Source organism: Dendrobates tinctorius, unplaced genomic scaffold (genome assembly GCF_039654945.1).
Source record: "Dendrobates tinctorius isolate UK_male_01 unplaced genomic scaffold, ASM3965494v1 ptg000081l, whole genome shotgun sequence".
Taxonomy (NCBI): Eukaryota; Metazoa; Chordata; class Amphibia; order Anura; family Dendrobatidae; genus Dendrobates; species Dendrobates tinctorius.
Window position 1 is genome coordinate 13,726,442 of NW_027361749.1, and position 12,341 is coordinate 13,738,782.

The window sequence follows — 12,341 nt, forward strand, 5'->3', positions numbered from 1 at the left end:
AGATCTGCTGTCTCAGGGACCGATTTGCCACCCCAATTCTCGGCCCCTCAATTTAACGGCGTGGCTGTTGAGACCGAGGTTCTGAAACGGGCAGGATTTTCCGACCCGGTAGTTCAGACCATGATCCGAGCCAGAAAGCCATCATCTTCCAAGATCTACTACCGTACTTGGAAGGTCTGTTTCACTTGGTGTGAGACCAATGACATCGCGCCCATGTCCTTTTCGCTCCCTTCAGTCCTAGTGTTTCTTCAGGCAGGATTGGATGTGGGCCTTGCCCTCAGTTCCCTGAAGGGTCAAGTTTCGGCGCTGTCCATTCTATTTCAGAAAACATTGGCTTCCCGTTCTCAGGTTAAGACCTTTCTTCAGGGCGTGGCTCACACGGTTCCGCCGTAGCGGGCGCCCGTGGATCCATGGGATCTTAATCTGGTTCTTGAGGTTCTGCAAGGTCCTCCCTTTGAACCCCTCAGGGATATTTCCCTTTCTCTCCTTTCTTGGAAGGTAGCCTTTCTGGTGGCCATCATCTCCGTCCGGCGCGTGTCGGAATTGGCAGCTCTTTCGTGCCGCTCCCCTTTTCTGGTACTCCACCAGGATAAGGTAGTTCTGCAGCCTCCGCCCTCTTTCCTGCCGAAGGTGGTGTCCTCGTTTCACCTCAACGAGGATATCGTGCTACCATCCTTTTGTCCGTATCCAACTCATCCCCGAGAGCGGTCCTTGAACAAGCTGGACCTGGTTAGGGCGATAAGAGTCTATCTGTCTAGGACGACTTCCTTGCGAAAGACAGAGTCTCTTCATTATCCCTGATGGGGCACGGAAAGGTCACTCGGCGTCAAAGGCTACTATTGCTCGCTGGATCAGATCGGCAATTTTGGAAGCCTACCGAGTTAAGCGTCGCGGAGCCCCTCCGGGGTTCAGGGCCCACTCTACTCGGGCAGTGGGTGCCTCCTGGGCGGTGCGCCACAGAGCTTCCGCGCTGCAGCTTTGCAAAGCTGCAACATGGTCATTGGTTCACACGTTTGTGAAATTCTAGAGAGTCCACACCTACGCTTCGGCGGACGCCAGCCTAGGTAGACGGATTCTGCAGGCCGCGGTGGTGAGTCCGCTGGCCTGATGGAAGTTTGTTTCCCACCCCAGGGACTGCTTTGGGACGTCCCATGGTCTCTGTGTCCCCCAATAAGGCGAACGAGAAAACAGGATTTTTTGGGTTGCTTACCGTAAAATCTGTTTCTCGGAGCCTTCATTGGGGGACACAGCACCCTCCCATGTTTTACAACTCCTGTTCTTATGTTTGTCGGTTGGTTACAGTTGAGTTGTCTGTTCTGTTTTCATTCTGTTTTGTTACTTCTCCTACTGCTTTCTCACTAACTGAGGAAATTGGTGCCGGTCGGTAGGGTGTATACTGCGGAGGAGGAGCTAACATTTTTTTGTGCATAGTGTCAGCCTCCTAGTGGCAGCAAAGCATACACCCATGGTCTCTGTGTCCCCCAATGAAGGCTCCAAGAAACAGATTTTACGGTAAGCAACCCAATAAATCCTGTTTTTTGGCAGTGTGCGCCTAGGCGCGCCGGAAGCAACCTGTTGCATTTTTGGTCTGTCCGACCTGTCTCAAAAAAAACGCTTGCGCACAGAATGCACAAAAAAATCACATTACAGTCTATGGAAACGCAGGCGTGCGCATGGACATGCGCACGCATGCGTTTTAAGAGTTAACATGGCTAGTAACTGGTGAAAACGCATGTGCCTAAAAAAAGCAAACGCATACAAAACGCATTTTGCGTTTTTTGCATACGATTCTATTGCGCACGAAGCGCAGCGCTAAAAAAAACGCTAGTGTGAAACTATCCTTATACGCACTTTTATTTCCCCCCAAATTAGGGGGGAAATGGGGGTGCATCTTACAAAGCGAATAGTGAAAAAAAATATTTCTTACTGAGGGGCTGGCGACGGCTGCGGAGCGGGCTGGAAGAAGGCAGGGTCACCGGTGGGGCAATGCAGCAGGCCTGGAGCTGGGGGTGTCGGTGCGGTATTCAGCAGTATGCTGGTGGCATAGTGCAGGCCGGTGCCATTGCATTTCCAGTATCGGGCTACGAGTTTCCGGACTTAGCGCCGGTATCTACCGCTTAGGACTTCAAGGAAATGGCCGCCGAACCAGCGCATGCGCAGATGGAACTCTCGGGAGATGAGATTTCAGCACTGAAATCTCATCTCCCGAGATCTCCTTCTGCGCATGTGTTGTCCCCGGCAGCTATTTTCCCGGAGTCTACCGCACAGGAAACCCATGAAACTGCTGGGGCTCCACCAAAGACCGGAGACAAACGCAGCGGCACCAGTGGGCAGCAGCGTCGGACATCCCCCACAGCGCCAGATAGTAGATACCACTGTAGTACCGGAGACACCCACAGTGGCATCGGAACCCCCCCCCCCCATTCCCAGCTTGCGGCCTGCAGCATCGCCCCACTCCTGCCTCCTCCAGCAGCGACCCTGGGACCCCGCTTCACCGCAGCCACCACCCCCAGTAAGCAATAAGACGCATGGATTATAAGAAACGCCACCATTTTATTTAAAAAAAATTTTTTCCCTATTTTCTTTACCCTCAAAATTTGCGGTGTGTCTTATAATGTGAAAAATACGGTTAGTTTTTACTTTTGAATGACACCATTCATCTTATGTAATATACTGGAAAATAGGGACAAAATTACAAATTCGTTAAAATTGCAAAAAAAAGTGCAATATCACAATTGTGTGGGGATTTTTTTTTTGTTTTTAATATTTACCCTATTCACTATATGGTAAAACTCGCCTAGCAAGGTGATTCTCCAGGTTAGTAAAAGTGTGACTATGCAGCTTTTTTAAAACTTGTGTTCACTTCTTGCTGTATTCAGTAATTTCCTTAAGGAACTTGAAGCTGCGATCATCTGGTTGCTTGTGCTATACATAGCAGTTCATCGGCGTGGAGCGACGTACGCCCCCTGCGGCGCATGTTAAATGCTGCTGTCAGAGATTGACAGGGATTTAACAGTCGCAAGCAGAGCGCTACTCCACCCGCGGCTGTTAGAGGCAAATCGCCAGATGCTGGCTTGGCATCAGAGCTGGAATATGACATAAGTTTACGTCATGTCATGAAGGGGTTAAAATTGGTAATCTAATCTAAATGATATTCTGATGTCAAGATTGTTTGAGAAGATTGTAATCAAAAGATCGTGTTGAGCAGCTTTAAAGAGAACCTGTGAGTAGGCTTTTGTATTGTAAAGGCATGGCTTTGACGCTGAAATCAAGAAGATGGATTTCTGTATAAAAAAAAAAACAAAAAAACACTATACTCCTTACCTGGGTCCACTGGTGCGTCTTTGCACTGTTCCCAGTAATTGCTATGGCGCTGAAGTCACATCTGCATCACAGTCAAACCTTGAGCTCGGCTGCTCATAGAGAACACTGGCAAAGCGGCTGAGCTCAGAGATTGGCTGCAGTGCTGTCTGATGTCAGTGCTGCAACCAGGGCCAGACTCCCTGAGCAGCGGTGGAGACTCACTAGTGGACCCAAAGAAGGAGAGTACAGTGCGGTTTAATTTTTATTTTTTTATAAACTGCATCTGGAACCAACAATTATCAGAAAGGGAACAACCTCTTTAATGTCTATTGCTATAGTGCTCTAATATCTGTACATTACTTTATTATACCTAGAGACTTTAGTTTCATTTATTGATGTGTTGTTCGAGGCTTGAGCCATAATGGACAAGAAACAAGATGGTCTGTGGATTAAAATCCTGTGCTGATTTATGTTTGTTTTTCTTATAAGCGCGGAGTGAGGAAGTTCACTCCCCTCCATCACAGAGACGAAGGACCGAGGACTCCACATCAGTTGGTGAACTTCTGCCTATGCCAACGTCACCATCTGGTGATCTCCAAAGTCTCAGTGGGCAAGAGCTTCTTTTCTCCAGCCCGGCCCCATCACGACATTCAAGTATGTCTGTGCTACTGTGCAGTTCTGTATGCACTTCTAAAGTTTGATTTAATCATGTTAGTAAAACCATGTGATTTGTAACATTGCAGTTGTTCAGAGCGAACTTGATTTGAGCTCTCCTCTGACGTATGGAACGCCAAGCTCTAGAGTGGAGGGCACCCCTAGGAGTGGCATACGTGGCACTCCTGCTAGGCAACGACCTGATTTAGGGTCAGCTCGCAAACTCAAGCAGGTGGATTTGCAGTCGGACCAGGTGAGGGGTCATCATGTTTTAGTGATGTTACTATAATGCTTTTTTTTTTTTTTCTGCTTTAATGTAACTTTTCCTCTATTTGCAGCCTGCTGTGGAAGAGCTTGTGACAAATGAACAGTCGATGGAACAAAAGCTAGTGATTTGGGGAACTGATGTGAATGTGATTACATGCAGAGAAAAATTTCAGGTGAGAAAGCACTGAGGACCTTTACCTTAGTTTTCAGCATATTCAGTGTTTCTAGCGTTATGAATAAACCATTTAATCAGAGTAAAGCGCCCCATATACTCAGTCGTTCAGCCAGGAGCTGTCTCCCGATTCCTCCTAAGGGGCCCGTTACACATAGCGATATTGTTAGCAATATCGCTGTAACGTCACCGATTTTGTGACGTAGCAGCGATATTGCTAGCGATATCGCTTTGTCTGATACTTACCTCCGACTGGCTCCCCCGCTGGTTATCGCTGGTCGCGCGAGAACGTCCTGGACCATTTCTCGTCGGCCACTTCCTGCTGGGTTTCCTGTGGCGCCGACGAGCGATGCGTGGACGCGGGCAGGAGGACGTCAGGATCGACGCGTCTGACAGGTAAGTAGCGATCCCCGACCCCTGCTATATCGCTGGTGAGATCTGCCTGTGTGGCAGCTCACTAGCGACCACTTAGCGAGCACCAGCGATCCATATCGTTGTCGGGATCGCTGGTGCACCGCTAAGTGTAACGGTACCCTTACACTGGAGTACTTGCTTTACTGAGCAATCCTATGTTTTCTAAAAGAGAGCTGCTGACACACACTACAGCCAATGGATCACTTATTTATGTTCTGCAACTTGCGAACACAGCCTAACAGGAGTTCAAAAAGCTACTAGATTGTTGCAGTAGAATCCTTGTAATCTATAATAATAAATGCCCTAAGCAGCTTCCGGTTGTAACAACTTCCGTCCAGTTGTAACCGGTGACGTCACCGCACACCTCTTTCCATTTTAACCCTCAACACACACTCCTCTCACCATCACCACTCACGTCCACTCACTCTTTCACTCCACATACGACCCTTTCTCTCACTCCGTCTCTCATACTCACGCCGTCATCGCTGCTGATCCACGATCCCCGACATCTTCCACCGGCGCCATCCTGGATCCAGACGTCCTCCACGCCGGCGACATGTTCTTGCGGCGACGCCATTTTGGATCGGCGAAATCCTGCGATAGTCAAGATGGCGTCGCCGGCGTGGAGGACGTCGGGATCCAAAATGGCGTCGGCGAAATCTCGCGAGATTTCGCCGACGCCATTTTGGATCCCGACCGCATCCACGCCGGCGACATCTTCCTGCGGCGACGCTATTTTGGATCGGTGAAATCCCGCGATACTCAAGATGGCGTCGCCGGCGAGGACGACGTCGGGATCCAAAATGGCGTCGGCGAAAACTCGCGAGATTTCGCCGACGCCATTTTGGATCCCGACGTCGTCCACGCCGGCGACATGTTCTTCCGGCGACGCCATCTTGATTATCGCGGGGTTTCACGATACTCAAGATGGCGTCGCCGCAAGAACATGTCGCCGGCGTGGACAACGTCTGGATCCAGGATGGCGCCGGCGGAAGAAGATGTCGGGGATACTGGAGCAGCGGCGATGACGGCGTGAGTATGAGAGACGGAGTGAGAGAAGGGGTCGTATGTGGAGTGAAAGAGTGAGTGGAGGTGGTGAAAGGTGAGAGGAGTGTGTGTGTTGAGGGTTAATATGGCAAGAGGTGTGATGCTATCGCATCCTCCCGATGCGATAGCATCGGGCCATAATCTAGTGTTTCTATAAAAGGATAATGGAAGGGATTTCTAATAATGAAAGAATTCTTGTATAAAGGTATTGTCCGGTACTGCTGACTTCCATGAGGTGATAGGCGCTGACGACACAGTTACCTGTCAATATGTGTGCATGATCTCTTCATTTTGTTTGCTCTTCCTGGCAGGTATCTGCCATTGCAAAGTTATCAACGTCGATCACCTCCCAATGCAGAAGTGGTATTGCACAGCTCTATCTGTACAGTAGTGTAGATTACCATACTTACTGGTCAGGGTTTCCCTGCTAGGTGAATGTATGAACACCTCGGATGACTAGTGTTTTGACGTTGCTTTAAGTACGTTTGACAGTCCTTAGCTTACTTTAAAAATTTATTTTCGATGTAGACTCAGATTTTTACATAAATGAACACTTAACAATCCATTTTTTTTTTGCAGCGTTTTATCCAGCGTTTTATTGATCCAGCTGCCAAAGAGGAGGATAATGTTGGCTTGGATTTGAATGAGCCTATTTATATGCAACGTCTTGAAGAGGTAAAACTAAGGTGCACTTTTTTGAAGTCTCAAAAGTTTGATAATATTTTAACCTAAACCCCCAATTTTTTTTTTTTTTTTTGTGTGTATAGATCAATGTGGTTGGTGACCCATTCCTAAATATCGATTGTGAGCATCTGAGGACATTTGACCAAGATCTGTATAGACAGCTTGTTTGCTATCCACAGGTAATCAAGCAATAAACAAGTGTTACTAACCGTAAGGTATTATATTTTTAAGTTGGCTATATCCATGTTAATCTTTTTAATGCCTCTTCTGTGTAGCAAAATCAAGTAGGTGGTTAAGGCAGTGTAAAGTTTTTAGTGGCTCCTGCCCATTATAGAAGCCACTTCTGTGCTGGCTCTGACATGCATCTGATTCCAAATTTGCCCAAAAGAATCTAATAGTTTATGGGTTCTGTAGTGCTGTCATTTTACATAGTAATTAAGGTTGAAGGGAGACTTTAAGTCCATCTAGTTCAACCCATCCTATCCTAACTTGCCCTAACATGTTTATCCAGAGGAAGGCAAAAAAAAAAACCCATGTGGCAAACAGTAAGCTTCACATTGGGGAAAAAAATTCCTTCACGACTCCACATACGGCAATCAGGCTAGCTCCCTGGATCAACGCAACACTAAGGAAACTAGTGTATATACCCTGTAATATTATACTTTTCAAGAAAGGCATCCAGTCCCTTCTTAAATTTTAGTAGGGAATCACTCATTACAACATCATATGGCAGAGAGTTCCATAGTCTCACTGCTCTTACAGTAAAGAATCCGCGTCTGTTAGTATGCTTAAACCTTCTTTCCTCCAGACGTAGAGGATGCCCCCTTGTCCCCGTCACAGGTCTAAGAGTAAAAAGATCATTAGATAGGTCTTGGTATTGTCCCTTCATATATTTATACATTGTAATAAGATCACCCGTAAGCCTTCGATTCTCCAAACTAAATAACCCCAAGTGTAATAACCTGTCTTGGTATTGCAGACCCCCCAGTTCCCTAATAACCTTGGTCGCTCTTCTCTGCACCCGCTCCAGTTCAGCTATGTCTTTCTTATACACCGGAGACCAGAACTGTACACAGTATTCAAAGTGTGGTCGCACTAGTGACTTATATAGAGGTAAAATTATGTTCTCCTCCTGAGCATCTATGCTGCCTCTTTTAATGCATCCCATTATTTTATTTGCCTTTGCAGCAGCTTCCTGACACTGGCCACTAAATGTGAGTTTGTCGTCCACCCATACACCCAGGTCTTTTTCAGTGACAGTTTTGCCCAGTGTTTTACAATTAAGCACATAATTATACATCTTGTTCGTTCTACCAAAGTGCATGACCTTACATTTATCCCCTTTAAAGCTCATTTGCCATTTATCAGCCCAAGCTTCTAGTTTACATAAATCCTGGTGTAATATAAAATTGTCCTCCTCTGAATTGATTACCCTGCAGAGTTTAGTGTCATCTGCAAATATTGAAATTCTACTCTCTATGCCCCTTACTAGGTCATTAATAAATATGTTAAAAAGAAGCGGGCCCAAAACTGACCCCTGTGGTACCCCACTGCTAACCGTGACCCATTCCGAGTGTGCTCCATTAATAACCACCCTTTGTTTCCTATCCCTGAGCCAGCTCTTAACCCACCTACACATATTTTCCCCTATCCCCATTGTTCTCATTTTATGTATCAACCTTTTGTGTGGCACTGTATCAAAAGCTTTTGAAAAGTCCATGTACACCACGTCCACTGCATTCCCTTGGTCCAGTCCGGAACTTACCTCTTCATAAAAGCTTATCAGATTAGTCTGACAGGAACGGTCCCTTGTAAACCCATGTTGATATTGGGTCATAAGTTTATTCTTCTCCAGATACTCCAGTATAGTATCTCTTAGAAAACCCTCCAGGATTTTACCCACAGTTGAGGTTAAGCTCACTGGCCTATAATTTCCAAGTTCAGTTTTTGTCCCCTTTTTTGAATATTGGCACCACATTTGCTATACGCCAGTCCTGTGGTACAGACCCTGTTATTATGGAATCTTTAAAGATTAAAAATAATGGTCTATTTATGACTGCTTAATTCCTGCAGTACTCGGGGGTGTTTTGATGGCAAGAACAGCACTGTGTGCTGAAGACTCAGATTATTTGATAGACTCAGTTCCTTTCGTGTCTACCTTTTTTCCCTCATAGATTGTAAGCTTGCGAGCAGGGCCCTTATTCCTCTTGGTATCTGTTATGACCTATGTGATTATTGTTATGCTGTATTGTCTATCGTCTGTACAAGTCCCCTCTGAAATGTAAAGTGCTGCGGAATATGTCGGCGCTATAGAAATAAAATTTATTATTATTATTTAGCAAATACTTTCAGCATATGAAAAAACTATTACGTATTTTTCGGACTATAAGACGCATCGGACCATAAGACGCACCCCAAATTTTCAGAAGGAAAATAGGGAAAAAAATGTGTCAAATGGGGGTCCTTCTTACTGTCCGAATTCCGCTTACCAGGGAAGGGATCCGGCACAGGTGGAGGAGTGGTCACAGGGGTCGTTCGGTGTTCCAGGCTGGTGCGGTGGCCTCTAGGAAATCCCATCCCAAACTGGTGCGGTGGTGGCTCTGTGCTGGGGTGCTAGGGAAGGGGGGCTGTGCTGGGGCACCATGCTGTGCTGGGAAGGGGGGGGCTGTGCTGTGGGCACAGTGCTGTACTGGGGGCACTGTGCTGGGGAGGGGGGCTGTGCTGGGGGGCTGTGGGGTGCCGTGCTGTGGGCTCTGTGCTGGGAAGGGGGGCTGTGGGGCGCTGTGCTGTGGAAGGAGGGCTCTGGGGTGCCGTGCTGGGGGCTCTGTGCTGTACGGGGGGCATTCTGCTGGGGCGCTGTGCTGGGAAGGGGGGCTGTGGGGTGCTGTGCTGGGAAGGGGGGCTGTGGGGTGCCGTGCTGGGGGCTCTGGGGTGCCGTTCTGTGCTGGGGGCTCTGTGCTGTGGCTTGCGGTGCTGTGCTCAGGGGCGCTGTACTCTGGTGCAGGGGCAACGGCTCCGCCGGTATTTTCTCACAGCCCGGAGGCCCCTGCACATCCGTAGCTGCCATGTTGCGGTGGCCTCCGGTCCGGGTACTGCGCATGCTCAGGTACAGATCTCGTCCCGAGATCTCGGGAGATGAGATCTCGGGACGAGATCTCGTTGCCGAGATTTGAATCTTGTCTCCCGAGATCTCGGGATGAGATCTGTACCTGAGCATGCACAGTACCCGGACCGGCGGCCATCTTCCTGGCGTCCATGTTCCCGGAGGCCACTGCAACATAGCAGCTATGGATGTGCGGGGGCCTCCGGGCTGTGAGAAAATGCCGACGGAGCCTCCGCCCCACAGAGAACAGAGAGCCCGCTGCCCCTGCACCGGAGCACAGCCCGCCACCACCACACCACAGAGCCACGCCGCCCCCGCATCAGTGTGAGTACATTGCTAACATAAGACGCACCCCCCACTTTCCCCCAAAATTTTTTGGGGAAAAAAAGTGCATCTTCAGGTCCGAAAAAAACGATAAATAGGATTTCTACCCTTCTATGTATGTTTTGTATGGCAGGATCATGGTTCATCCCTATTTATTTCTTTCTAGGAAGTTATTCCGACCTTTGATATGGCTGTGAACCAGCTTTTCTTTGAGCGTTTTCCTGATTCTATCTTGGAACATCAGATCCAAGTGAGACCTTACAATGCCTTGAAGACTAGAAATATGCGGAGTTTGAATCCTGAAGGTATTGTTTGCAGCAATAAATGTACAGATTTTTGAGAAATCTTGTTTGGCTATTATTCACAAGACCAATTTTCTAATTTTGATGTCAATTTTAAAAACAGACGGCTCACTGAGTCAGAGGGTGATAACCCTATTTTATTTTATTTTTTTTTACTTATGTAACTGATCCAAGAAACTGTTTTTGCGGATTATACTTGTCTAGTCAGCTTTTGCTATCTGTATTTCAGTGACCTGAAAATCTGGAACGGTTGTATGTCCACAATTCATGGTCCCAGTATGTAACTTGGCTATAAGTCTTTTGACACACTCGTACTCATCAGCCTCATAGGCATTTGAGGTTGTGTGGCATATCAATTTTGGACGTGTGACTCCAATCTGCTTTTCATTTTGGTATGACCTTCAGCAAAGTGATTGTGTTTAAACAATACCTTGCCTAACAATGCATTTTACGATAAAATATATTCAGTGTAATCTTTGAGGGTTAACAGGCTTTCAAAATGACACATACTAGTGCATTTTTTTACTTTTATTTTAACTGGTTGTCTTGCTTAATTCAACAACTGCAGTTTAAAAATGGAAGCTAAATTCTTGTTACCATCGATGTTTGTTTTTATGCTAAGTATTAATGACCGTTGTATCAAATGACATCTTAAGGTACTGTCACACTTAGTGATGTACCAGCGATCCCGACCAGCGATATGACGCGGTCAGGATCGCTGGTTCATCGCTAAGTGGTCGCTAGTGAGCTGCCACACAGGCAGATCTCACCAGCGACATCGCAGGTGTCGGGGGTCGCTACTTACGTGTCAGACTAATGACGTGTCAGATGAAGACGTCCTTCCGCCCGCGTCCACGCGTCGCTCGTCGTCACAGCAGGAAGCTGACGACGAGAAACAGTTCAGGACGTTCTCACGCCATCAGCTATAACCAGCGGGGGAGCGGTCGGAGGTAAGTATCACATAGTGATATCGCTAGCAATATCGCTATAACGTCACAAAAACCAGTGACGTTATAGCGATATTGCTAGCGATATCGCTTAGTGTGACAGGCCCTTTAATATAAAAACCTTTTGGCAAAATTCATTTTCTCGTTCGCCTTATTGGGGGACACAGAGACCATGGGTGTATGCTGCTGCCACTAGGAGGCTGACACTATGCACAAAAAAAGGTTAGCTCCTCCTCCGCAGTGTACACCCCACCGACCGGCAGGAAGTTCCTCAGTTTAGCTTAGTGTCAGTAGGAGGTGGACACGGGTCTTTTATTAGACCCCTATCTACCTCGTCGTGCGTCGTTCCTTTAAAGGTTTCGGAGGGATACGGAGTGAACAGTCACATCCGTACTCCCACAAAGAGACTATGAGTACGGCGTGTACTGCCACCCCGTATCCTCATAGGTCTCCGCGGCAGGACCAGGAGCCTCGCACAGGTGCGTGCCAGCTATACGGACGGTCCTTGCCCCCCGCCTCCCACCATCTCGCCTACCAGAGCCTGACGGTTGGACGAGGCGTGGATTCCATAAAGACGACAGACAGCGTGGGATTCTCAGGTACCTTTATTGTGGCCCCCGGCCTGGGTGAGTATGCGGTCTAGCGGTCCCCCGGCGTTTTCATCCTAAGGCGGTCGCCAGGGGACCACGGTAGGGCCTGCGCGCCCGCTTCTCCCCACGGTCGCCGCATCCATGAAGGCCCCTGTTCTTTCGGGCCTTGTTCTGCGCACCCCCCCCCCCCCCCGTTTTTTCTTCATCCCGGCAGGGGTATACAGGGGTCGGGCTGTGGGAAGCAGGGACGCGGCCCGGTGTTGCGGCGCGTCTTCCGCGCCGACCCCCTGCTGACAGGCGGCCGGCGCTATTAATTTAGGCCCCGGCTTCATCTCGGGCCTACCGCTGCGTCGCGGCCACGCCCCCTGCCCCTTTCTTCTAAGCGGGCTTCTCTCCCGCCCGTCCTAGGCCTTCCCAGCCCCCTTGCCTCACACCAGCCTGCTATTGGACAGCGGGCGGTGCTAAGGGGATCTCTGCGACGAGCTCCGCCCTTCTCCCTCTGGCAGTGCGCCCTTTCCCTGGTGGTCGCCATCT

General features: G+C 48.4%; 1 protein-coding gene across 2 annotated transcripts in view; it reads left to right on the forward strand.

Annotated features, from left to right (window-relative positions):
- The window catches only part of MCM4 (minichromosome maintenance complex component 4), a 52,980-nt gene that overhangs the window by 21,863 nt on the left and 18,776 nt on the right, over nt 1-12,341 (forward strand). For both annotated transcript variants that reach the window (XM_073583777.1, XM_073583778.1), the window contains exons 3-8: nt 3,793-3,957; nt 4,047-4,210; nt 4,296-4,397; nt 6,437-6,532; nt 6,625-6,720; nt 10,135-10,273. In XM_073583777.1, coding sequence (XP_073439878.1) covers nt 3,793-3,957; nt 4,047-4,210; nt 4,296-4,397; nt 6,437-6,532; nt 6,625-6,720; nt 10,135-10,273 — 762 coding nt within the window. The remainder of the gene's footprint in view (nt 1-3,792; nt 3,958-4,046; nt 4,211-4,295; nt 4,398-6,436; nt 6,533-6,624; nt 6,721-10,134; nt 10,274-12,341) is intronic.